The 24,872-nt window shown below is 42.1% G+C and overlaps 2 protein-coding genes across 4 annotated transcripts in view; both read right to left on the bottom strand.

Annotated features, from left to right (window-relative positions):
• Positions 1-1,156: 1,156 nt before the first annotated feature.
• Positions 1,157-10,754, bottom strand: MEIKIN (meiotic kinetochore factor). 2 transcript variants are annotated; one of them, XM_086621736.1, is made up of 13 exons: positions 10,565-10,730; positions 9,598-9,689; positions 9,304-9,420; positions 8,371-8,431; positions 7,587-7,730; positions 7,040-7,159; positions 6,750-6,789; positions 5,414-5,475; positions 4,531-4,625; positions 4,039-4,218; positions 3,596-3,676; positions 2,355-2,478; positions 1,157-1,203 (listed from the first exon to the last, which is right to left on the bottom strand). In XM_086621736.1, the coding sequence occupies exons 1-13, from the start codon at positions 10,728-10,730 to the stop codon at positions 1,157-1,159; spliced, it is 1,329 nt and encodes a 442-aa protein (XP_086477862.1). The 2 variants fall into 2 exon arrangements, with proteins under 2 accessions (XP_086477862.1, XP_086477863.1); XM_086621737.1 differs by lacking the exon at positions 3,596-3,676 and having other exon boundaries at positions 7,040-7,136; positions 7,576-7,730; positions 9,304-9,382; positions 9,602-9,689; positions 10,565-10,754.
• Positions 10,755-13,938: 3,184 nt separating this feature from the next.
• Positions 13,939-24,872, bottom strand: part of ACSL6 (acyl-CoA synthetase long chain family member 6) — a 46,023-nt gene continuing 35,089 nt past the window's right edge. For both annotated transcript variants that reach the window (XM_086621507.1, XM_086621506.1), the window contains exons 14-21: positions 23,657-23,752; positions 22,099-22,171; positions 21,517-21,605; positions 20,779-20,895; positions 20,394-20,537; positions 19,519-19,620; positions 18,695-18,766; positions 13,939-16,390 (exon numbers count right to left, since the gene is read on the bottom strand). In XM_086621507.1, coding sequence (XP_086477633.1) covers positions 16,250-16,390; positions 18,695-18,766; positions 19,519-19,620; positions 20,394-20,537; positions 20,779-20,895; positions 21,517-21,605; positions 22,099-22,171; positions 23,657-23,752 — 834 coding nt within the window. In that variant the 3' untranslated portion in view covers positions 13,939-16,249. The remainder of the gene's footprint in view (positions 16,391-18,694; positions 18,767-19,518; positions 19,621-20,393; positions 20,538-20,778; positions 20,896-21,516; positions 21,606-22,098; positions 22,172-23,656; positions 23,753-24,872) is intronic.

The raw sequence follows: 24,872 nt of genomic DNA, 5'->3' as shown, positions 1-24,872 counted from the left end.
TGAGAAACAAACTCAGACTTCAAGAGGTTTGGAAAGCCATACTGTAATTTTAAAACATTGAAAAACTTCCTTTTTGTCTACAAAAGAGTCTGAGTAAGGGGTGTTGTAGTGAGAACATTGTAGGGATCCAAACTACTTCAGCCTGCAGTGAATTCAAGTGGAGAAAAACTGTGCTCTTGTCAGTGTTTTCGGTGGCATTCAGCACACTGCTGAAGAACGACGTTTATGGATTAACAATCCACAAGCTGAACTGGAAGCACTGGGAATCTAACCCATGTGCCACGTAGTGTGAGCAATAACCTGAAAATCCAAAATGCCAATATCCAGCTCTTGAGATAGTTCAGCTATAAAAGGTTTTTTCCACCCTTCTACTCATGTAAGGCACCTATTTCCTCTGCGCAAGTCTGAAGCCAGTAGAAGAAACATTGACTGAGATAGGTGACATGACAAAACAACTGAAATGAAATGGGAAGGACTCTGAGGTGACAGCGGTTGGGCAGTGGATGTGCCTAGAATGGTGATATCGCTAATCACAAAAAGCTCGCTTGCAGTGATAGTAGGGTGAAGATCTATAGTCATGTTTAGAAATCAATTTACAGCAGAACAGAGTTCTGTACCTCCAAAGTTCTGCAGGCCTAAGCATTCAGAGAGTTTAATGGTAGCATACTATTGACTTCTGAGTCACTGAGAGTGCATGAATGCTTTGCATACCCATTTCCAGGACACACAGTTACCTTTACAAACACTGTTAACACTTCTTAACTCAAGCAGAGGTCCCATCTTTACAGGCTAATGCTCTTAGAGAAATCTAAGAGTCTTGGCAGAGCAAGAGTCAAAAATAATTCCATTAATACAGTCTGGTCTGCTGTTCTTGAATCACATCTTTTTAAAACCTAAAGAAACCAAAAAATAATCTTTATGGAGTCCTTACAGAACAATGCCCAGAATAAGATCTAGTTGCTTGTACAAAATAATTTAATATTAAGTACCTGAGTAAAGTATTTACAAGCTTACTGTAAAGCATTATACTAAATTTCAAACAATGTATATGCCAAAAAAATACGGCCATTATTACTGGTTAGTAGTTTTGTTTCACCTCCCTGCACAGTACAAGACAGTTACTTCTTCTGTTGACTCCTGCTGAAACCCAGAAATCTCATCTGTGTTTACAGTAGATCCAATTTTTGGTACTCGTAATAGTATCTGGGGAAAAAAGTGGTAAGTTAAATACTGTCAGTAAAGAGGCACATTCTCAAGTGTAAGAGAAAGCTCATTGATCTGACAAGCTGTTTAGATGTTCAACAGATATCTGTGGTATCATATGTTTGGAGGAACCTGAATCTTGTAGGTCAACTGTCAGTGAGAAGAGAACAGTATTTTTGAGTGTATGTACGTTCCTAATGAAAGAGAGCATCATCTGAAAGACTCCTTGAGAAGAGATGACAACATCCAGCATGAAAAACACCACCACCACCTTTAGGCAGTCTAATTCCAGATTCTCGGGCTCCTCTAGAAAAGCAGTAACAAACCCAAACTTTTGTTCTGACACCACCACTTGCTGATTGCAGACACTGTAAAGAACAACTCTAAACTTAGGAAGACATGTGCCATCCAGTGGCACACCGAGAAACTTCAAGAGAGATGGGAAAGGGAGGGGATCTTACCTCTATGGTAGTGATCACTTATTTTATACACAGTTCTCATTTTTGTTTAACAAAAATCTAGGAAGTGAAGAAGAGAGCTTCCCCTCTTAAGGGTCTCAGGAGAGAAGAAGAGAAACCTTTAGAGAGAAACTAATAATCTGTAAAGAGAAACACACCCCATCACTTGAATCGCTTTCAGGGGGAAAAATACTGGATGCTGAAGAGCTGAGTTTAGCTGAGCGAGACATAAAACACATCAATGGCTGAAAGCTGAATTCCAACATACTCACCCTAGAAATAAGGCACAGGATAATAATTTACTAAACAAGCTGGTATCTTTTCTAGGGAGTGTCCATACCAGCAGTGAAGCTCCAAGTTGTGTTTAGGAGGAACCTGAAGAGGTGCAGGTATTTCCAGAGCTACCTAGTAGCACCTTCTGGCCATAATGATCTAGCCTAGGGAATGGCTCGATTGTACTAATTCCTCTGCTAAAAATCCTTGGAGGACAAAGCGTTAGAGTAGTTTGTTAGTGAGGTACTGTTCCATGGGAACACCGGTAAGTCAGAAATCTTAAGTCTTCCACGTCTTTAATTTAGCCTTGTGATTTTTCCAAATATTCAGACTTAAAAAAACCCTCACGAACAAACAACCTTTAAACACTCAAACAGCCAGTTACCATCTGCGCAGCGAACCAGTTCCATGTTCTGTTACCTTCAGGCACTCCTTCGGGAAGGCGGAACGCTTTCGTGTTAACTGGAATTTGGGGAAGCCTGGGAGGCTTCTGGCGTGGTGAAGTTCTAACAATGGAGCAGATTTCTTGTCTGCCGCACAGAGGCTGAAAAGATTAATGACATTTCATTCACACAACTATTTCCACTGAAGAAATATTATTCTAGCTTTCTGCTAGGGAAATTAAGGGATGTCATTAGAAAACATTTAAGACTACTAAGTGTGTACACTTAATATGCTATTGGAAGGGGTAATAGAAAGCTCCAAAGCTTCAACATTCTCCTCAGCTGTTAGTAATACTGTAAGGCTTAAATGCATAGTATATTACATCATAGCATGCCAAAACTGGATTTAAGGAGTGCAATAAAATTAGAACCTTAAAAATATTCTTTTCTTCTGGACTTTGAGGAATAATTTCTTTTTCTGAGCTCAGAGATGCAGGAACAATTTCTTCTGAATTTACATATGGACCTGTGGTATTCAGGAATAGGTCTTCCCCAGGTGAGGCTTTGCACACTGGTGACAAGCTAAGCTACAGCTCCGCCAAAATACAAAACATACAGCAATAACTGCCCAATTAAATAACAGACAATTCAAACTGGCCAACATTTGTTGGCTCACACAAAAGATGTTCTATTGCTTCAAAAATATGATTTAGGACTCCAGTGATTCCTGTCTTCAGCCTCCGACAAGACCTTGATGTTCTCTATTTGCTAATCTAATATCCACAACCTCAAGTATCCCTGCAGCAACACTAGGAAAGGCCAATATGTTTTCCTGCCAAAAAACCTGGTGCAAAATTAAGCAGTCTTTCTATTGTAACAGTTTCCCTTTTTCTAAAAAATTTTCTTTTCCTGATTCAGTTGGGAGTTATGGAAGGAAAGTGACAGATGTCACTTCTATTCCTGCAGAGAAGCAGTAGTGCTATACTACCTTTACTGACAAAGAATTCAAACTGGCATTCAAATACCAAGTTTGTTTGTACCAAAGGGGTAGTGCAAGTAAGGCTACTAGGTGCTGCTTTTACATTAGAAGATGCTGTAAAAACACACAACAGATGCCTAAGGTTTTTGTTGCAGTTTAACTGTCCAGCTGATTGAATTTAACATGAGTTTGTTGTGCAATTTGTATTATAGCATAAGAATAGCCAGAATCAGACTGTGCTATGAAAAATAATTTGTTTGATTTTAATCACTAAAAAAATTATCAGGATAGACACTTACATCCAGCTCTGCAGGCTGAGCGCAACCAAGATTTTTTAGGGCTTTATCTTCCTCCATGCTCAGCATGGTGGAACTCATTTGCTGAACAAAAAAAAGAGAAAAATTCAGGATTAGTTTCCAATTCTTTGCTGTTTATTATTAGTCCTACAGTATTCCCCTAATACACAATACTATTTGTAACAACTTCATTTAGAATTACTAATAGTTATTGAACTACTGAATTCCGGACATTCACTTTTTTTTGGTCTTACGCTCTCCAAAATTAAGATAAAGAATCAGTTTACTGCATCACAGAATACAGACATTTTGAGTCCTCTTCACATCCAGGGGATAAACCACTTCCTATCACTTCTCAGATTTAATTTTAACTTTTCTCATGATTCAAAACTTTCACTTTAATTTTATGCCTTTGCTGATCAGCAGGGCACAATGGGAATACTTACCACCACAGCATCTGTCTTTTTGGATGGCAGGACTTCTGCTGCCAACCCCACTGATGTGGCAGAAGCGTTTCCTGGAGCATCAAGCTGACCAAATGACAATGTATCTTCTTCTAATGTATTAGAATCTTTTTCTTTTTTCTTACACTTCAGCCTTTTGCGTTTAGCAGTTTGACTGTCAGGCTAAAGGGTGAAACAATTACGTTTTGTGTTATAAAGTGGAACTCTACAGTCTGGTAAGCCCTAACAAATAGAATCCCCCTGCCACACTTGAGCTCTACACAACTGATTCAGTACCACTGACACAGTCGGTCTGAAAAACAGTGAGTTTAGGGAGCACCCATGACCACTGCTGCTATCCAGAGGCAGAGGCAAGCTATGTCTTGCACCCCTTTCCAGGGAACCACTACACTTCTAGGTGGGGTATTCCACCTCTACAAGGAAGGAGCAAGTCATCTATGTTATAACCTGGCTGATTTATTAAGGATCTTTCACCTTTCTTTCCGGTCCTAACGGTGAAGAACAGCGCATACCAGTTTTTACTTCTGGAGTTCTCTCTCTTGCAGCTGTAATTTTACAGACTTTTTTTCCTGTGATAAATTTCCAACAAATTAATTAACTTTGAGACAAAGACCACAGCTACTCTCCAACCCACGTCTCACAGGACGGTTTCCAAAGAGATCTATTCTAAAGCCACCCATGTAAACACACTTCCTCCCTTCAATATAATCCTCATCTCCCTCTCCCCACCAACAGAGCTGCTTTACTCCTCTCCCCTTTCCCTGAGGAAACAAGGTTGCTTATTAACCTTACATTCACCTGGCTATTTACTGCTAGACACACAGGCTGGGGGAGCAGAGGAACTGCATAATCACAGCAGTCTTTGCCAGTGGCAACTTCTGCTGCTACGACAGTCCAAATTAAGTAAGGCAAAATTATGTGGGACCTGGGCCACAACCCAGTTGCACCAGTCACAGTTCAGAACTGTAGTTACATGAGGGATTCCTAACAGTATTTATGAAACTGCTACGAAGTAAGTTCAAGCAAGGAGCATGATACAAACAGTTCTGTTCCTGGATAAGTTAAATAAGAAATGCCAATTTTCCTTGAGCATCACAGGTGATTAAATGCAAAAATGCAGGGTTTGGGGTCTTGGGGTTTTTTCTTCTTCTCCTGACACATTAATTGGAACCAAGCCTTATTTACAGCAAAGCTTTTCAGTTCACGTTTTCCCTTCTAGACACAATTGAGCTTAGCCTGTGCCAGGGGGACAAATGACCCAGTGGAAGCCTAGTTCTGATATTCTGCTATCATTTCAGTTTGGGTAGAAAAGTCTGTTGTCTCACAGATAGTAGAACTGCTTCAGGTCATATTTTACCTGCCAGAGTAGTTGAAACAGTTAATGCTGAAAAATTGTCATTGTAATTTGATGGTCTCTTTCTAGGAGAGGAGGAAAAAAAGTGAACAACTATTCTGAATGAATGTTAATGTTCAAAAAAAAACCCAAAACAACAACAACAACGTATAAGGAAACCATGGGAAAATGCGGACTGAGTGAAAATGGATAAAGCTTATTTTTAAAAATATTGTTACTGAGTTACTTCATCACACTTCACAGTTATTTGATAGTTTATCATCAAGTCACAAAGCTTATTCTGAAGATACTTGCAATTTAAGACCTATAGAAGACATTCAGTAGAGTACTCAGCACTGAAGCATACTAGGATAGAACATATTTAAGGAAAACGCAGGGAAAAATTAAGTTCACAAGAAAATTCAGACTGAATTGTGTAGAGATCTGTAACAGTAAAATTGGTATAAATGAGTTATGAATGAAAACGTCTGCATGTAAGCCTGGAACCAGCAGCACAGTGGTTGAAAGGAAGGATTCAGTTCCTACAAAAACACTCATGTTACTCAGATTTTTACGTCAGGACCTAAAGGCACCACTGTGACAAGGTCAAGTATAGAAGATCCTTCATTGTGATAAAACCACAGCACAGATGTCTTGTCAACAGAGAACCTGTCATCCTGACAACAGCAGGGTGGCAAGAGGGTTGCAGCATGGCACATTCACCACTCCGCTTCCTGGCACACATGTATTCCAAACAAGAAAACACTGGCAATGGGAAGCAGCTCGGCCCAAGGTTTGCAAAGGCTGAAGTCAGCAAGATTTTGGAGCAAAGAACTGCCCCCTATAATGCCTGATCATTTCTAAAGAACGTAAAAGATCTGCCCAAAACCTAATTTTGTCCTGGGCAAGCACAGAACTCCGGAGACTTAACAAGGACTTGACAACAGGTGCCCCTCGTACTCTGTTCTGCACAGGTAGTCCTGGCCAGACCACCTGGGCACATACATCTCGCTGCCTGCGACTGACTGAAATCTGTCACAGTAAGTGCAACTGGATAAAAAACCAATTTATTTGGGGATTTTGTAAATAAACGGCACCTTCCCCTTCCATAAAAATCCTTCGCTGAGTTTTCTTACATCCATTTCCCTACAGCTGCAAGGCCAAAACAGAAGCCTGGAAGGCAAACTCTTACCTGACCTAATGCACCAGTTTCAAAGTTAGTGAGGACACAGGTAGCTGAAACTCAACAGAACAGAAACACAGAAGTGTTTGCAGGATCAGAGGCTTATTCATACTGCCCTCTCTTTTAAATATCATTCAAAAGAGAATAACCTGAACATTTAGATATGCCAAAGATTACCTTCTAGTGTATTGGTCTTGAAAATCCTCCAGTACAGGTTCTAAAAAAAAACATAAAAGCTAAACTTTAAAAGAACAAGCTAAGCAGAATAGACAATGTTTTAGTGCACACTAAACTATAAAGCAAAATATTAGAAGCAAACACAAACACAGACCACTAACAAGGAGCTGTTCTGCATTATGCAGACACACCTCAAATGAAATGATCATTAGATATTTTATACAGGTTCCCTGCACTAGAGTGAAATTTGTTTACATACATATTCTTAGAGTATTGTAGAATAGAATTACCTAATATTGCTGAAAGATTTGAGATGTGTGGTATCTTATCTATGGTCACTGCTTTGCTGGAGTCCAGGAGAGTAGAGTTCTTGTATTTGCCAGAGTCCTCGGCGTAAAAATTACTTCTTTCTGGACATAAGAGATACAAGTGCAAGCTGCTTATGCTGAAATTCATTGAGTGATTAAATTTGTGACCAAACTGAAAGCAATCACGTCTGCAAGGCAGGAACTTTAAAGCCAAATGAAAGCATTGTTTTGGCTCAAACAGCTGCAGAAAAGTTTGGGAAGAATTGGACTCAAAGCAGATTTGTTGGTCATCTCCAATAAACAGCTTGTGCCCACTTTCAAGTTTACAGTATGATTCAAATTACACCAGGACCTGATGCAAACTGGACTGGAGGGCCAGAATACGTAGATTCCATGTTAAGCACAGGTTGGCTTATAGCAAAGACCTGACCCAATGAGTCACGCCAAGAGAGGCCACTAGTCCTTCTATTATAAGTAGTCCGCCCACATTTTCTACATCAAATAAAGCTCAAAAGAACAGAAGTCTCACCTGAAGCATCATCTCTGAATGTTTCAGGGGATGGGCAACTGTTCAGGCTGTCACTAGCACCTGTGTTATAATCTGCAGTTGAATCAACATCTAAACACTCTAGGAGAAAGGTTGAAACACCTGTGGGAAGAGTCATTCCTGTACCTAGAGAAAGAGACAAAAAAAAAAAATCTTATTGTCTTGTACAAGCCATCAGGATTTCCTTATCTAAGTTTCACTCCTGGGATGAGCTAAATACTGTCAAGTCAGTATCTTATACTGATTAATAATATAGTTAAAGAAACAAATAAACAAAGGGCATCCTGAAGCCCAACTTATACTACCAGACACCCTCCTTGCTCAAGGCTCACTAGAAATACTTGAAAGAATTTAGCCTCTGATAAGGCAATTCTTCCTTTTCAGAAGGCAAGAATTATTTAGGCATAAGCTTTTAAAAATGCAGGTTTGAGTAAATGGAAGAATTCCTGTGACCAACCAGTTCTGTCAATGATAAAACAAAGATTGTGTGGTTTTCAACAGGCTGGGCTCAAGACCATCTCAGGTCTTGTAGGTCTCCTATCCTGTTTGTGCTGCCTACAGTCAATTCAGGTGCATAAGAGGCAGAAGTCCAGCCAGTGGTCTCAAAACCTTTACTTTCTAATATCATGCAGTCAGAACCAGTACAAGAACAGCACACCAGTACTTATATAGAAATATAACTAAAATAATATAATTAATTTTACCTTTAGTTTTATACAGATATAACGACACATTTAATAATATAATGTATTGCCATTATACTCACTTGACGTCACTTCAGCATTTTTCAAACTGTCTTTACTTTCAAAATTGATTATCAGGGATTCCTAAAATTAAACAATAGATACAAACAACCTGAGAAAACAGGATGCTGACGAAGAAATGCAATTAAATGTATTCCTACATTAGCAGATGCTCAGAAACTTACCGTCTGGTACTTCACCACTTAAACTTGCTGTTCACAGTGTAATTTGTACCAGGGTTTTCATGCATCATTGACAAATCTGCAATCTGACTTACAGTTCTAAAACTCATAATAAATACTCCAGTCATTTGCTCCTACAATCTTTTCTGGATGAGACTTCCAGCGAAGACATACTGACATCAACTGAAGTTCACAAGACAGCAGTGGAGTAATTAATTTCCCTGTCTTCTGATTTATTTTTTTTTTTTTTTTGTTAAGAGGCCCAATTCATACTGCCCACTTGAGCCCTCTGCTGTAGTGGATTTCACTTCCAACACCTGATGAACTCTTTTCTTGCCACTGCAGTACTAACTGTACTGTAACACTTCTGCTCAGTCATCTGAAGACACTTTGTTCCAGTTGTACTAACAGGAGGAACAGTGCAACAGTGACTTGGCAGAGGTCTGTGCCTGAACTAGAGGCAAGTAATTCTCTGAAATCACACTCTAATGAGATCTTTTCCACACTACACAATTGCTACGGCCTTTCCTTGTTAAGGATAATTAGTATTGATGTTTTCCCATGCTACCAATAGCTCTAGCAGCTTTTATTTTGGCTAAAGACCCAGGAAAACGTCACCAAGACACAGGACCAAGTTCAGTCTGAAAAAGGTGCGTGTGTGCGCACACACACGTAACTCACAAGAAATTCTACTTGAAAATTTTCTAATGTCACATTTCTTTGATCTATCCTCCATAAACTACCGGTAGATAAAGAGCAAGACTGCATTCTCACCTTCAGTGGTACAGTGCTTTCTTCCATCTTCTCTTCATTTTTTTCCAAGTTTGTTGCTTCTTTGACATCCACTTGATTGCTGCAGTTGAAGAACAGAGCTAAGCTCAATACACAGAGCTACACTGTTACAGAGGAAGGTGACAAAACCTACAAAATATCTTCACCAGATGCCAACAAACAGCCTGACAAACATCAGATCATTCAGACTGCGCATCTCCAAGAGACATCTCATGCAGGCAAAACAATATTAATTATGGCTAGTGTTAATAACAGTGTATTTCAGCAAGTTCTAACAGACCTCTGGTGGGATGAATGGCTTGCTTTGGTGACTTCAAGGTTTTCTTTAATTTTTGGGAGCATTTTCACGCTGGACTTGCCCTTCAGTCCTGGGGAAGAACAAGTATTTAGTTTAGTAATTTTAGTTTTAATATTAGAATTTTGATCATTAGTTCTAATAGGGCACTTTTAGCTGTTCCCCCTCTTCCATGCCCATAACAGTTTTTGGCCCTATTATCACAAACATCGTAAAGCCTGAATTTGCTTATTTTTTTTTTATCCAAGCCTTTAACAGTCTATCAACAGGACCAAAAAAATAGCAGGCTTCAAGAAATACGACAGGTGTTTTAGAAACCTATTGATTAAAAAGGGGGGAAAAAAAACCACCTTGAAGCATCCTTTACCTAAGTTTAAAGTAGTCTGAGTCTAAATCAGTTTTAAATGGAGTTTATTAGGAGTATCAAAATAATTTCTACATAAACTGGTCCTCACTGTATATAATCCCAAAGGCCACGATGACACAATTACTTCGGAACCAGCAAATTTCGGATACATAAAACCACTTTTATTGCAAACTAACTGCAGCAACAGAGCAAAGTCCTGCTTCCAAAGCAGCTGCCTCCTTTCTCCTCATCGTAGGCGACCTGGGCAACAACGAACCTCTTCCCAATCCCGCAGGAGCCCAGCTGGACACAGCGGAGCGCAGCCCAGTGCGACCCGTCTGCGGGGGGCGGGGCGGGTACCAAAGCCGCGCATCCTTTCGCGGATCACTGCTAAAAACCTTCCCGGAGGATGATTAACCCGACCGACATCCCGGCCCGCTCCTCAAACCGCCATAAAAACACAAATATTGGATAAAGCACAACACAGGAGCGACTTCTCCCCCCGCAGCGCTCGCCCCCCGGCCCCGCCGCGTCCCCGCCGGCGCGACTCGGCCCCGCGCCGCCCGGAGACGGCCCGCAGCGGCGGCAGGAACGGCGCTTACTGCCGAGCTCCGGCCCGCGGGGGTCCGCGCTCCCGAAGAGGCGCCGCCGGCACGGCTGGGACGCGCCGGCCCGCCCGCCGCCCGCGCCCGGCAGCGGCGACGAGCGGCGCTTCTTCCGCGGAGCCTTCCTGCCCCGGGAAGCGCTCTGCCAGCCGCACCGCTCCATGCCGGGCCGCGCTCCCTCCGCAGCCCCCGACGGACCGGGACGGGCGCCCGGGGACCGGCCGCCCTTCACCGGCGCCAACCGCCGCCCCGGCGCCGGCGCGGAGCGCGCCCGCAGCGCGCATGCGCGGCGGCGGCGGGCGGAGCGCCGCGGGGCTGGTGGGGCGGGGGCATGGAGGGGGCATGGAGGGGTCGTCCCCCCAATCTGCACACCGGTCACGGGATTCCGGTGCGAAATGTCGGGGAATCATCCCCCGTGAATGATGGTGGCCGCTCCGGGCCGTGTTCGCTGCCGCTGGGCTTTGCGGGGGGTGGGCTCGATGCTGCTGGTCCCGTCCAGTGGTTTTGGCTAATAAATACGCTGGTAGATTTTGGTTTATAATGTTGCATCACATAGAATCGCGGAACGGTTTGGGTTGGAAGGGACCTCAAGGATCATCCAGTTCCAACCCCCCTGCCACGGGCAGGGACACCCTTCACTACACCAGGTTGCTCAAAGCCTCATCCAGCCTGGCCTTGAACACTGCCAGGGATGGGGCAGACACAGCTTCTCTGGGCAAACTGGTCCAGTGCATCACCACCCTCAGAGGGAAGAACTTCTTCCTTATATCCAATCTAAATCTCCCCTCTTTCGGTTTAAAGCCATTGCCCTGTGTCCTGTCACTACACGCCCTTGTAAAATCTCCCCATCGAAATCGCACGTTATATAGTTTTTATTGATCGTACCCAATGTTTCAGCATAAATTTATAAAGCAGAGGAATCTCATTGCGTCGTTAACATGAAGAGTTGGAGATAATCCCTCAGCATTATGGGGTTTCCAAGTGAAGGGAGAGATGCAAGTGCCCCACAGAAACTGGAATAGAGACTGAATGCTTTGAAACTTTATTGGTTTAGACACATAGTCTGAAAAAATACTATGCATTCCCAATTGTCAATTCATATTAAACAAGCATATACATTTGGTTATATGATTATTGATTTGAAATAAAAAATAGTGAAACCATTACAGAAAGACTGCTGCATCTTCAGAGAACTTCGCAACAATTTTTTTTTCGTAGAAGGTTGCTTAAAATGAATCTCAGGTTCCGATATTCCTTTGGTCGTTCTTTTATTTTACGTATATTATTTTTTTATAACACATTTAGTATAGGCACGCATTCTGAACGAGTTCACACCGATTGCGAGGACAGAGTACCGGAGTAAGGGCAGATTTTATAAAAGAGCTTTTATTGTCTGTCAGTCCACGAGAAAATCTTATGAGCGGTTTCGAGAAATGTGACAATTCAATTCTTTACAAAAGTTTCCACCGATGATTTTTTGATATACATGCTAATATACCAAAACTGAAAAATCTTTAATTACAGTTGTGTTTTTTTTTTTTTTAACAGAAATGTATGTTATCTTTTAACCCCTTCACTTTCAGTTGAAAATAAAATAGGAAACACTTAGGAAAATGCCTCATTTGTTCGCTGCTTGTACTTTGCTGAAATACATAACAAAGAGCTGACATGAAGCGAAGGGGATCTAGATGCCTCAGAAAACATTTTATTTTGGAACAATTCCAGGGATCTAAAACTGTTTCCCTCCCAGACTACAAGCATCCACATTTCTCCTCCAAAAAACAACAGCCTCAGCTTCATCATTTAACAGAAGTAAAGATGATGTAGAAACCATTCAATGTGCAAAGTACTGAAGAATGTTAATTCTGAGAAGAAACAAAGATCTAATTCCGATGTCTTTTTTTTTTTTCCCCACAGACAAACCCAAAGTGAGCTAAAGATACAAAAAGTACGTGGATAGAATTGCCTCTAAATAAAATGCTTTTCCAAATTTTCTGTAAGGCATCAAGAGGTCTTTAAGTAACCTGTTACCATGCAAAAATAGTATATTCTTTCCCAGTTTACATTCATCTTGTAGCAGTTTATTTACATATAGATGGCCAGTTTGTGCTTTTAACACATGGAAAATAATAATAAAAAATAATCTATAGTTAATTTGTTTCATTCCAGAAGATTAAATCAGATTATTTTCTGTTATATGCAAGAATTCCATATTCATGGCCAAAATGACACTGGACTTTACTGATGCTAGGATATGTTTACTAACAGTGATGACAGATTGCAAAATAGTACTTTTCTTGATAAACAACTCACCATCTCTCTCTCACCTGATGCGTGTCAACCATTTTCACCTGCAAATGTGCCTTTCAGGACAGAATAACGCTGCGTGTTTCCTGCCAACCCGGGGTTAAGACTCTCTGATATGGTTTCTGCTCACATTTGTGGGTGTCTTTGACCATTTCTGCGGCAGAACGGTATTTTCTCTGTGCAACATGAGGAAAGAACATACAAAATATATAACTGAGCACTATTCTCTTCCTGGGACATACATTTTATTCTGGTTTTTATGAACGAGCACTGGAGACAGTCTTCCAGTGATTTCACAGGTGCAGCACCAGGCCCAGGGAGAACCTCCCGTATTTAAAACGTCGGAGAACGCCGTGGCACACGACTGCAGCGTAAGCTTCGGAGGAGAGGGTGCAAACCCACTCCTCTCTCCGGGCTGCTCGAGGCCACGATGTCAAGAGTGACTTGCATTGCCACTTACACGATGGCACTCGAGCCTCAACTCTGTCAATAAGGTGAATATTAGAAATTAATATTCTAAAAACCCCTCGTGGTTATTGGCCAGCCCTGGGGATTTTTCCTTGATGGTCACAAGAAGTATTTCAGTGTAAGAAAGCTCAAGGCAAAATAAACATTCCTGGAATTTGAAAAGAAGCACGTTTGTGCGCGGCTTATGCGTTACGCATGTGTTCAAGTTTTAATCTCTTACAACATCATTACGATTATGGCAAGGGAGAGTGACCTGCAGAGGAAAATCTGCTGACACAAAGAAGCATTAAAGAGAGCTTTTAGTTTATTTATACAGCTTTTCACAAGTTCTGAAAGTATTCACACTTTTCGTGTGACAACACAATTTCTTCCAAATTTTGCATCATCTTATTGTGGCCAAGTCTGCATTTTTTCTTTCTTGTTCTTTTGGTGTTCATATCTTTGGCTCCAGTGCACCTGACATTTTGCATCAAATACCAAAAGAAGAATACAGATATATTATTCAGGAATATATATGTAAAAATAACAGCCATCTAAGCCGTAAATAAACTCATACTGGGATCTTCTATACTTATACAAAGTCAGAGTTTAGTTGTCTTGAAAAGTCTGGTAAACTGAAACCATCTTAGCAGAAAAGTAAATTAAATTCATATGATAGAAAAAGGTCAGTGGAAAACAGCTTTTCTGTACTTCTTTAGATGACTAGTTTAGGGGGTTTTATTTTAAAAGCATATCGCATTAAGACAGACAGGAAATTGTACTGAATCTAATTCTTCATTGCTCTGAAGCATGCGAATGTAATGACTGTCTCTTGGCTGATCCAAAAAGGAGATGAACTAGACTCCGCAGAGATAAAAATCCTTCGTGACTTGACCTGAAGAGCCAGATTTGATACAGGAATCGCTGTCCTCTGTAGATGTGGCAGACGCCGGTTCCCCAGGGATGCTCTTGCTGCGTACATTGGTGAAAGATGAATGTACACCACCATCAGATCACAGCAGCGGTATTTCTTGTTTGCTTTGGAATGATGCGAGTCATTGCACTGGAATCCAATGAGGAATCAGGCGCAAAATGGGATTCAGACAAATCCTTCCACGTTTGATAAATCAAATCGCTATGTTCTTTATGTGAGTGATTGTGTTTCCGTTGTATCATTTTGGTCTGAAATTACTGCAATAAATCAGTCTTCGTGTAACACTAACTCATTCATTTATTTCATTTTGAAGCATGCGGTGGGATTTCAGAGGGAAAAGAAGAGATCATTTAGATTAAAAATTCAAACTTTTAGCTTCAAAAGTCTACAGTGGATTCCAGTTTAAGAGAGAAAATAAGTGTGCTTTCACTGTCCGAGCAAAGAAGATCTAGCAGGCGCAGCTCCATGCTAGTATGCACTGGTGCAACAAACAGCAGCTATTAAAAAACACATACATTTTTAGGACCCTGTTTAGCAGAAGGAAGCCACTGAGAGTCCAAGTATTCAAGCGACTCGACGTTACAGTTTTCTCATTGTTTTGTACCGTGCTTTGTATCAGGAGAGAGCTCTAGAGCCTGTTCCTGTTCCACATGGGACTTGTCCCCTTTCCGGTGGCTGCAGCTGGCTGTGAGCTCTAAGGTTTCATCCAGCCTCCTTGCTGTTCGGTCCAGAGCTGCCACTGGAAGTGATGACAGCGGGAACTGAGGCTTCCAGACGTCTGAACGTCGAGATGTTTCCGTAGCATCCTTTCTGCAGCCACGTCCGATGTTTCACCGTACCGTGACACCTTACAACAGCGATGGCTAACGCAGCCTTTCGCCCATCCCTGTGGGCTTTTTGGAGCAATATTTCTTCCTCTCCCACGGCCAGCTGAAGGATGCCCTCCACTGCCACGTTCTCAGGCTGACCTTCCTCCCAAACCACTTTGTTTTGCTAAGCCCCATTCAGAATCGCAGCTTATAACCTTGTGCTCCGTTTCTTTAGCGCTGTTTCTGAAAGGGAGTTAGTCCGACTGGACTACGCAGTATTAGCAGCATGTAAAGTAATAAATTAGGGACCGGGAGCGTATGGGTTAACGTGAACTCCCACGGAAAGCTGCCACAGAGCCAGCCATGCTTTCACAACCTTCTCAGGATGAGTGGTTCGGATGTCCACGTGTGTGCTGTGCTGAGGGTGGCCCCAACGCGAAATCGGTGTGCCATGTGTCGAGTTCAGATGAAAAGGGAATCGAGGGAATTCTGTCCTATCGCTTCCTACCCTGTTCTCATCGTTTCAAGGTAATATTCATCCGTTAGGTGGAATATACTAACAGGTCTATTAAGTACAAATAGCGAGAGATTCATTCCTATTTCTATTCTGGTTGTTAGTTAGGTCATTAATGATTAAATCAAATCAATGTCATTGATGTCCTGGAAAATAGAAAAAACTATCACTTGATATATAAACCAACATCCAGCTTGAAGTTCCAGATCGGGAAAAATAGACTTTCACCATCCATCACTGGTTGTTTGAGGTAGACCACATTATTGAATTATCCACAATTTTAGTTTCTAATGTGTTAGGTTATATACAATCAAATATCGACAGACATACCTGAACTTTTCCTTATTTTAATTAGGAGTGTTTGTAGTTATTAATTAGGTACGTCTCCTTAATTTACTTGGTCATAGATTGAAATTTCTGTGTATTTTGTGGCAATCTAGCATTAATTCTTTAGTAGTACTGTATACATAAGGTAAAAAATAAATCCTATCAGACTTGATGGAAAAAAGAAGGAAAATTATGGTTAGTGGTGAAACCCTAGAGCAATGAAAGGCTCAAATGTAAGATTCAGATGCTTATCCATTTCGGCTGTGTCATTCTGGCTCTGTACTTTTGAGTATTATTCTACTATTGCTACAAAGTCCATTATTCAGAAGAGTCTTCCCGTGATTTCAGATGGAGATGCTTGAATATAGCTCTTCTATTTGTTTTTTGAAGTAATCTCTTAGTTCTGGTCTCTTAGCCTTTAACGTTGGTGTCAACAAACCGTTTTGTACTGAGAACATATCAGAGTGAATGTAAATAGCTTTGACCTAAAACAAAAAAGGGATATATTTATAGCAAAACCAAAAAAGGGATATATTTATAGCAAAAAATACAGGCATCGCACTCGATAAGCGTAACTTCTTACACCACCAGCCTTGCTGTGGTTACCTCTGGCTGTGCCTGGAGCCCAGGGGACCCTTCCACTGGGTCCCCAGGATCTTCCTCACCTGCCCAAGTTTTCCAAGGTGACACTAAATCCCTCCACCACCCCTCAACGGTCCCTGCGCTCCGGCTTGTTTCCCCGTGTCCGCGCTGACCCGACAGCCAGCGCAGAAGGGAGCAATCCAAGAGAATGAGCACATAAACCTCTTTTCCACATGAAACCAAGGCCAAAACACAGCGAGGCAGAGCGCAAGGGACAGTATCACCATATGTGATACTGGAACTGTGGAGGCTGACATGGTTGAAGGACTGGAAGAGAGGGGAAGGGAGTTAGGGAGGGAGGGAGGGCAGGGAGACATGCTGACAAACATCATCTTAACCAAACTGCAGAAGAAAGTAAACTGCAATAATTCGGTCTTGCAAAATTATCATGACGCTTTGCAGGCACAAAGAGCGTACACGATGATCGTCTTTAAAGAAAATTGATGATTTTTTACTAGCTAATGAAAGTGATATCACATCATTCATCCTAGGCAAACAGGATTTCACAAGGCTGCCCTCGTTAGCGGTGGTGTCTCCGAGCACAGCAGGGCGCCTGGCAGCACAGATGGGAGCCAGCTTTGCCTTCCAGTGCGTTTGTGGGAGTGCTGGTGTGGGAGAAAGCAGAAAACTGCTGCGTGACTGGTCACAGTCCACCGATTTAAGACAAAATTTCCCAGCCATCTGCTGCTGTCGCGATTCCCCAAACCAGACTGGTTTGCATTTTGTTAGACTGAGAGTTGCAGGAATACAAACTGAGAATCAATTTTTAAATTCCCATTAGATCTGTGATTCGTTTTTCCCCTGTAAGCATCGTGGCCCAGTTCCTCCCCAGTGACATCCTTCACAAAGTCAGTGTTTGTGCTATTGATGCTTGTGCCAGCTTTCAGAGCCTGCGCCCTGGCAGCTGCTGGTCAGAGTTGTCATCTCCAAGGCAGAGGTGCCATCTCCGGCCTGTGGCACTGCAGACACAGAGATGATAACGAGTGGCTCTTCCACCTAAAGGGGGTCCCCTCCCACAAGGGCTTTAGCTGTAATACCTGGCTCAAAGTTTGGGTTTTAAGAGGACTTATTGCAACAGAGATGTGAATTTTAAAGCCCTTTAGTTCTGAAATGTGAAACATTCCTCCTTAATTTTGAGAAAGATGGCAAAGATTCATCATTAATTATTTTTATTAACAAATTTATTATTTTATTATTTAATTATCAATTAATTATTAATTGTTGCAACTTTATTACTTGCAAACTGCTGGTGGAATAGATTACTTGAGGATATTTCATACTGTGAAGGCTATGGCAGGAGCAAACCAGACTTATTACCACAGACAATTATATGCATTGCAAAGCATGCTTTATATTGGATTTATTTTTTAAATTAATTTCTTTTTATGACCATTTCATTCACATGTGTAACTGAGAAACAAAGAATAACAAGTTTATCTTTAACGGTGCATCTGCTGCATTCAGATATGGTGAATTACTCATTAGAATTACCACCCAGAAACAACCAAAGCAAAAGAAAAAAGGCCCTATCTAATTATATATAATGATTAAGATGTTCATTATTTTAACAGAAATAAGCATTTAGACATTTTAAAATGTGGTGGATTTTTTTTTTTTGACTCTGCTTTTAATGTTTTGTATTCCGTGGCTGATTTCAGATCTCTCCTTCTGAAGTGTTTGGAGCTCTGTTGCAGAAATATTTACACAAACACCAGAAAAGAATTAGTGCACGGGCTGAAAATAAATAAACCAGCAGCATTTCCTGGGTCAGTTATAAGAACGGTAATTAGTGACCCAATTTCTTAACAGTGCTTTCAGTGGCAGAAGAATCAGTCCACCAGATATTTATCTTGAGCCCTGGTTGTCAGACTGGAGATTATCCATGTCCTTGGATTAGATTTTTAACTCTGCACCCAAAATTTTCACTAAATTTAATTCGAATTCCAAGCAGGAGCAGAATCACGGCGCATATACTTGGCAAAGGAACAAATGCACTTTGCCAGGAATAAAGCTCTCAGGAAGCCTTGCGTGCAGCTGCAACAAGGATATGCAGCAACAGATGAAATGCTGACAAATCCCCATTCAATACAAAGGGACAAATTGCCCGTCTGACCGCTCTGAATAAAGTATTAATTGTTTCATTTTACCTGCTCAAAGGAATGAAGTCCGCTCTCCTTACCTAACCGCACCATGTCTTCCATTATCGCCTGCTGCAGTTCCTGGGAAAAAGCACAGAAATTCCTCATGAAATGATCTGAGTCGACCTGACATGCAGTTAATGTTGTTGTTCATCAAGAAAACAGGTTTCTGAGTAAAGGTTAAGTGCCTTATTGATTGTTAATGGGTAATTAGCAAATATTCTATTAAAGACATGCACAAACATTAAACGAAGTACAGTGATGTTAGTGGGAAACGTAAGGTTTTATTTTCAAACATATATGGCACAGATGCTTAAATTTGCAATCCCTCAACCATTTGCCAGACTTAGATGCAGAATTCTTGTGCGATCTGATCTAGGTGGCCCTGCTCCAGCAGGGGGGTTGAACTAGATGATCCTTTGAGGTTCCTTCCAATCCCTGACATTCTGGGATTCTGTGTGAATTATTTCCCACAGAGGCTGGTGGGATGACCCAGTGGCATCAGTGTTCCCTGATGTGATGCAACTCAGTTACTCAGTATTAAAGCGTGTGTAAATAAGGTTGGAATCCTCACTGCAGACTCTAAAGAAGCACAACTTCTCCTACTGCCCTATGGTTGTTCTCTGCAAGACACCCTTGGTCCCCCCCATGCAGGATCTCACAGAGCTCTGTCCCATCAGTCAGCACACATCACTGCACCCAGGTCAACCCTGCTTAATTGTCAGGGAATAAATAATTCCTGCCGCTGAGATCATTAATAATAGACACCTACTGTAACTAGGGTGAGCTATAGTGAAGAAACGTCTGTGCTGCAGACAGACAGAAAGACAAACCTTATTTTTACAGAGTTCTGCGTATGTTCCATCAAACCCTCTTTTCTTTGCCCAGCCTGGCATAACTTCGGAATCAGGCACCACAATTCCCACCAGAAAGGCCTGTAGGTGAGGGAGAAGGACAGCTGCAGGCAAAAGCTGAACAACATTTAAGGCCCTACGTTGAAGCGAGCACAGAAGCTGGTTGAATTTGCTACACGTTTATCACTTCTCGTTTAGTGATGTCAATAATTTGCTAACGTGTCATAGTGAAGCATATTTTCGTGTCTGTGCCTTCTCCTCGGATGAAATGGTTCTCTGTGACTGTTCCTGCGTTTACCAGCAATTTTAACACCTTCAGTTGGGTTTGTGTTCTGCTTGGACGTTAATTAAATTGCTTGAATTCTTCACAGGCAGAAGTCAGAGCTGAACACAGCTCATATCACGCAAACTCCGATGCCAAGGGAAGCCTCGTGGTTGTGACCAATGAATGCAGAGGGATGAATCACAACAGTTTCAGAAGCTGCACATTTGTATAAATATGTGAATAAACGGGCCAAGTTTGGTCAAAATGGGCAGGCAGTGGTCGTGGACCGGCGGAGGCTTTGCTTTTGTCTGGCTTACCGCTGGCAGCGTGGCAAAGGAGAGTGTTAGAGACCCAAAGGGTGACACTGGAGCAAATTTAATGGCTTGATCTTTGGCCACAACATCCTCCAGACCACTTAGGGTCACAGCAGCAGCTCAGCTCCTGCGTGGCTGGCAGCTCCCGAACGGCAGGGAGACATCGGGGCAAAAACGTGGCGTGATCCACTCACACCTTCCCCTCATTCGTGCCCAGCTCTCGGTCTTCTATTTACAAAAAATGAAGTAATATTTTCTGAAAACTTAGTTTTTACCTGCAGGCTGTCTCCGTGGACGTAGATCTGGGCAACGGGGTCACTGCGGATGTAGATATTCTCTATCTTCTCGGGTGCGATATATTCTCCCTGAGCAAGTTTAAATATGTGCTTTTTCCGATCAATGATTTTAAGAGTCCCGTTCTGTTAGGAGAACAAATGAGAATTCCCAGAGAAGTTATTTAACCATAGAGACTCAGTAAGCAGTCTGCTTTTAACAGAGCCCTTTACCAGAAAATGCTTCACTGCCATATGGAGCTTATTCTGCAAAATATAAACTTAATCCTTTGTAAAGATAGATCTGCTTGGAAATTTGTTTAGTATTTGAAAATTTACATGGGATAATACAATTGACATAAGAGCTAAGCATCTGCTGAGTACGCACAGGTAACCATTTGCCAATGTCTCCAGTGTGAAGCCAGCCCTCCTGGTCCAGTGCTTCAGTGGTCTTCTCTTCATCTTTCAGATAACCTTTGAAAACATTTGGTCCTTTCACACAGATCTGCAAAACAGTCAGGATAAATAGTTCTTTCTGCTAAGAAAAAAATACTGCTTTATCAGGGTTGCTGATAAATCATTTTATGATTCTGCTGTAAATGCTAACAAGCTAAATAGTAATCCACTAAAATGGAAACATTTTAAAGGTTGACTTAACAACTGTGCTCCATGAAACTAAAATATATTCTGTTATAAAATCACTATGGATTTTTTTTTTCAAACTGATGGAAGTATGAAGTAGGGAATGCAAAACTGTTTTGTTTGAAGTTGGTTTGCCTTCAGCTTGCAGTTCAAAAAAGTTATTTCAACAAGTTTAATTTCTGTGCAATACAGACGTATCAGCAATGTAGAAATCACAGTAATTCAGCTCTTTTTAGCAGAGCTAATTAATTCAGTCTTAGCTTTTAAAGTAATCAGGCATGGCATTGGCTGGTAGTACTGCCACAGCCCCTTTTTAATTAATGCTTTGCTGTTCTGCTGCTGAATTGACAGTTTCCTTTCCTGAATGTAGTATGTAACACATAAGCAACCATGCACCTTACAAAGGTAAAATGCTTCTATAACTACATAACTACTTAGTACAGTGTTAACTAGTGAGAATTTGACATAAAATGTGAGTTGCTACCTCTCCTTCTCCTTTGGAAGCAAAATAATTCAGCTCTTCCACATCCTTCAATCTGATTAAGTTACAGGGCAAAGGGGCTCCTACATGACCTGGAAATCAAAGTTATCAAGTCACTTGTCATCTCTCCTATAAACAATAATTAGCATTTCATTATTAGTTGCTTGCATAGTTGTTGGTACAGTGGATGTTCTTGAAGGAGCTCTGTCTGTGTGCAGAAAAAATTTCTTTATGTAATGTTTTGCACCATTTTCTTTGTTCCAGCATTTAATTCTGACAAACATTATTTTAAATTCACCTCCAGTGCTCTAGAGAGGTGAATTTACTCTGCTGGGAGTGCAGAGCTGAGAGCATTGCAAATAACAGCTCAAGGGACAATTCCAAACCTTCCCAGGCAAACGTGCCCGACGTCTGATCCCTCTGTATTTATTCTGGACTAGTGATACTTTCAAGAACATTACGTTTGCTGAAGATTATTCACACGGTGGCAAATGTTGAATAACACCCTGTGATGTTCCAGTACAGAATTTTCTGAAGAAATGTGTGCTTCTTTTCTTTCTGGAAACAGTGGAAGAAAATTGTTACCTGATGTCCAGTCACCTGGAGTCGTAAAGGTGCATCCAGCTGTGCATTCTGTTTGGCCGTAACCTTCATAAACCTGACAAAGAAACGGGTAACTTGAGAACAGCAAAGGTGATTTCACTGTGACAGAACAAAATTCTACGTGTTGCCTTCTGTCGCCCAGCGCCGCCAGCTCATCCTGCCCGCTGCGCTGCGCGGGCACATGTTCAACACGGGGCACTCTCCCCAGCTCTTATAGAATCACAGAACGGTTTGGGTTGGAAGGGACCTAAAGATCACCCAGTTCCAACCCCCCTGCCATGGGCAGGGACACCCTCCACTACACCAGGTTGCCCAAAGCCTCATCCAGCCTGGCCTTGAACACTTCCAGGGATGGGGCAGCCACAACTTCTCTGGGCAACCTGTGCCAGTGCCTCACCACCCTGAGAGTGAAAAATTTCTTCCTTAGATCTAATCTAAATCTCCCCTCTTTCAATTTAAATCCATCACCCCTTGTCCTATCACTACACACCCTTGTAAAAAGCCCCTCTCCAGCTTTCCTGTAGCCCCTTTAGGTACTGGAAGGCTGCAATAAGATCACCCCGGAGCCTTCTCTTCTCCAGGCTGTATTCTCTTACTGAATACAAAATCTCATTTACATAATTATGAATTACCATGGTTCTGTAGAGCTGAAAATAATGAGCAGATGAGTTCAGCACTTAGCTTTGGAGTCAAGAAGTATGTTAATCTATGAGAGGAATTTATTAGTGGGGAAAAAGGATATTTTTGTGGGACATTTTGAGAATACATCTTTTAATTTTTCTTTTTGCCTAATTTTAGGCTCTAATGAAGCCTTTTAGTTGCCCTGGCCTTCCTAGACAAAGAGAAATAACGCAGTGGACATCTTAAGTGGGTTAAATTGCCATCTGAAGATTCTCTTTCTCCAGTGTTAACTAAGTTCCTAGCACATGCACAAGCACATTTAATTGCACACACTCAATTAAGTGCTGAGAGATGGGTGGGATGAATCATAGAATCACAGACTCACAGAATGGTTTGGGTTGGAAGGGACCTCAAACATCATCCAGTTCCAACCCCCCTGCCATGGGCAGGGACACCCTCCACTACACCAGGTTGCCCAAAGCCTCATCCAACCTGGCCTTGAACACTGCCAGGGATGGGGCAGCCACAGCTTCTCTGGGCAATGAGTCTATGCTTTTTTTTTTTTTGGCAGCTGCCCACAGCAGAAGCAACCTTCGCCTGCTGCTCACTTCCCAGGGCCACCCGTCAGTCCCACTCCAGCCCCATGGCTGTGGGAGCAGAGCTCCGGGGATCAGGTTGATGCTGGTAAAGCTGTTCTAATGCAGTTCTGAGGTCCTAACCTATCTCCTAATGCAGTTCTGAGGTCCTAACCCATCTCCTAATGCAGTTCTGAGGTCCTAACCCATCTCCTAATGCAGTTCTGAGGTCCTAACTCATCTCCTAATGCAGTTCTGAGGTCCTAACCCATCTCCTTCCTTAAATGCAGTGGTTTCCCAAGCTAACAGTAAACGAACACCTCCAAACAGCCGCACGAGCCCACCTGACATCCGAGGGCCGCGCGGAGGAAGCCCAGGACAGTCGGAGAGGCAGGGGCAGCACCTGTTACTATCATGCGAACGCACCCGCCGAGACTCGCCTGTTTGATAGCACGAGAAAGCAAAAGAAAGCATCACAAATTATTACAGATGGCAAAACCAGCAGCGTGTCTGTGAGTATTGCTTACACAGAGCTTGCACAGAATGCTCTCTCTAGAATAGGTGCTATGGGAAGGTGAACCAGCCCTGAGTCTTTCCTTAGGGATAAAAAGCCAGCTAAATCTTAAAAGCAATAACTGTTCCCCTCGCAGGTAGAAATAATGCTCAAAAAAAATCCATTTGACATATGAGGGTGGGAGTCAGTCCCACATCTCTTGGAGGATGAGCTGCCTGTGCCCCGGCACGCAGACCTGTGCAGGAAGCACATCTGTGTCTGGAACTGTTGGGTAAAACCCAGACTCTTCCTCCCTCCAGTTTTCTTTGCTAATTTGCTCCTCATTGTTTTTAATGAATTGGCTCCCAAGCCATCTGAAACAATGCTGTCCCTTTTTTAAGGCAGATGACCTTCAAATATTTCTGGAGGGTATTACATCGATTCCTGTGTTGCATTTTACTTCTTTTCCCCCCCCCTCTCTTCATTTCCTTTTTCTTATTCCAAAAGTGAAAAGAAAACAACTCCTGATTGAGCCTGCCAGCCTCGCCAGACCCTGAATCAACATGCAGCCTGGCTTGCCTCGCGTCTGCGCTCCGGCAGCGTCGGTGAACTCTGCTGTCTTGGCACACTGAGGACAACTAATCCGCAGACGAAAAGTACAGTCAGTTTCTTTAGTTAAAAATAAAGTGGCATGTCTCCAGGTAAGTTATCCAATTAAAAAAATGAAGTAATCAGAGCCTCCTGGAGTAGTACAGCGCCTGGAAAACCTGGTTTTAGAGTCAATTTAATCTTTTTTTTCCCCCCGAGATGTGTGGCACACGGCAACAGCAGGGCATTCTGATTTCTTTCCCCAGTTGTTAAATCGTTATTTACTTGTGCATTTTTCTCTACATCCTTATTCTTGTTTTCCTGGGGAAAAAAAGCAGTTTTGAATATCCCCAACTGAGACCTGACCCTAAATCCAATCGTACCTATAAAGAATTTGCAAAAAACTTTGGAGCAACATCTATTTTATCAGTTCCTCATATTTTCCTGACCACCATCCAGAATTTCATCCCCAGAGGGAG

Source organism: Tauraco erythrolophus, chromosome 16, assembly GCF_009769465.1.
Source record: "Tauraco erythrolophus isolate bTauEry1 chromosome 16, bTauEry1.pri, whole genome shotgun sequence".
Lineage (NCBI taxonomy): Eukaryota > Metazoa > Chordata > Aves > Musophagiformes > Musophagidae > Tauraco > Tauraco erythrolophus.
This window is presented reverse-complemented; position numbering and strand designations above follow the sequence as displayed.

Bases quoted from the DNA above. Each gene is read 5' to 3' on its own strand.
- MEIKIN (XM_086621736.1), bottom strand. From the start codon at position 10,730: ATGGAGCGGTGCGGCTGGCAGAGCGCTTCCCGGGGCAGGAAGGCTCCG. The intron at 7,731-8,370 runs GTGAGTATAATG...CTCTTTCTCTAG, and splicing joins AAATGCTGAAGTGACGTCAA to GTACAGGAATGACTCTTCCC. The intron at 4,626-5,413 runs GTAAAATATGAC...AATTTATCACAG, and splicing joins TGTTTCAACTACTCTGGCAG to GAAAAAAAGTCTGTAAAATT.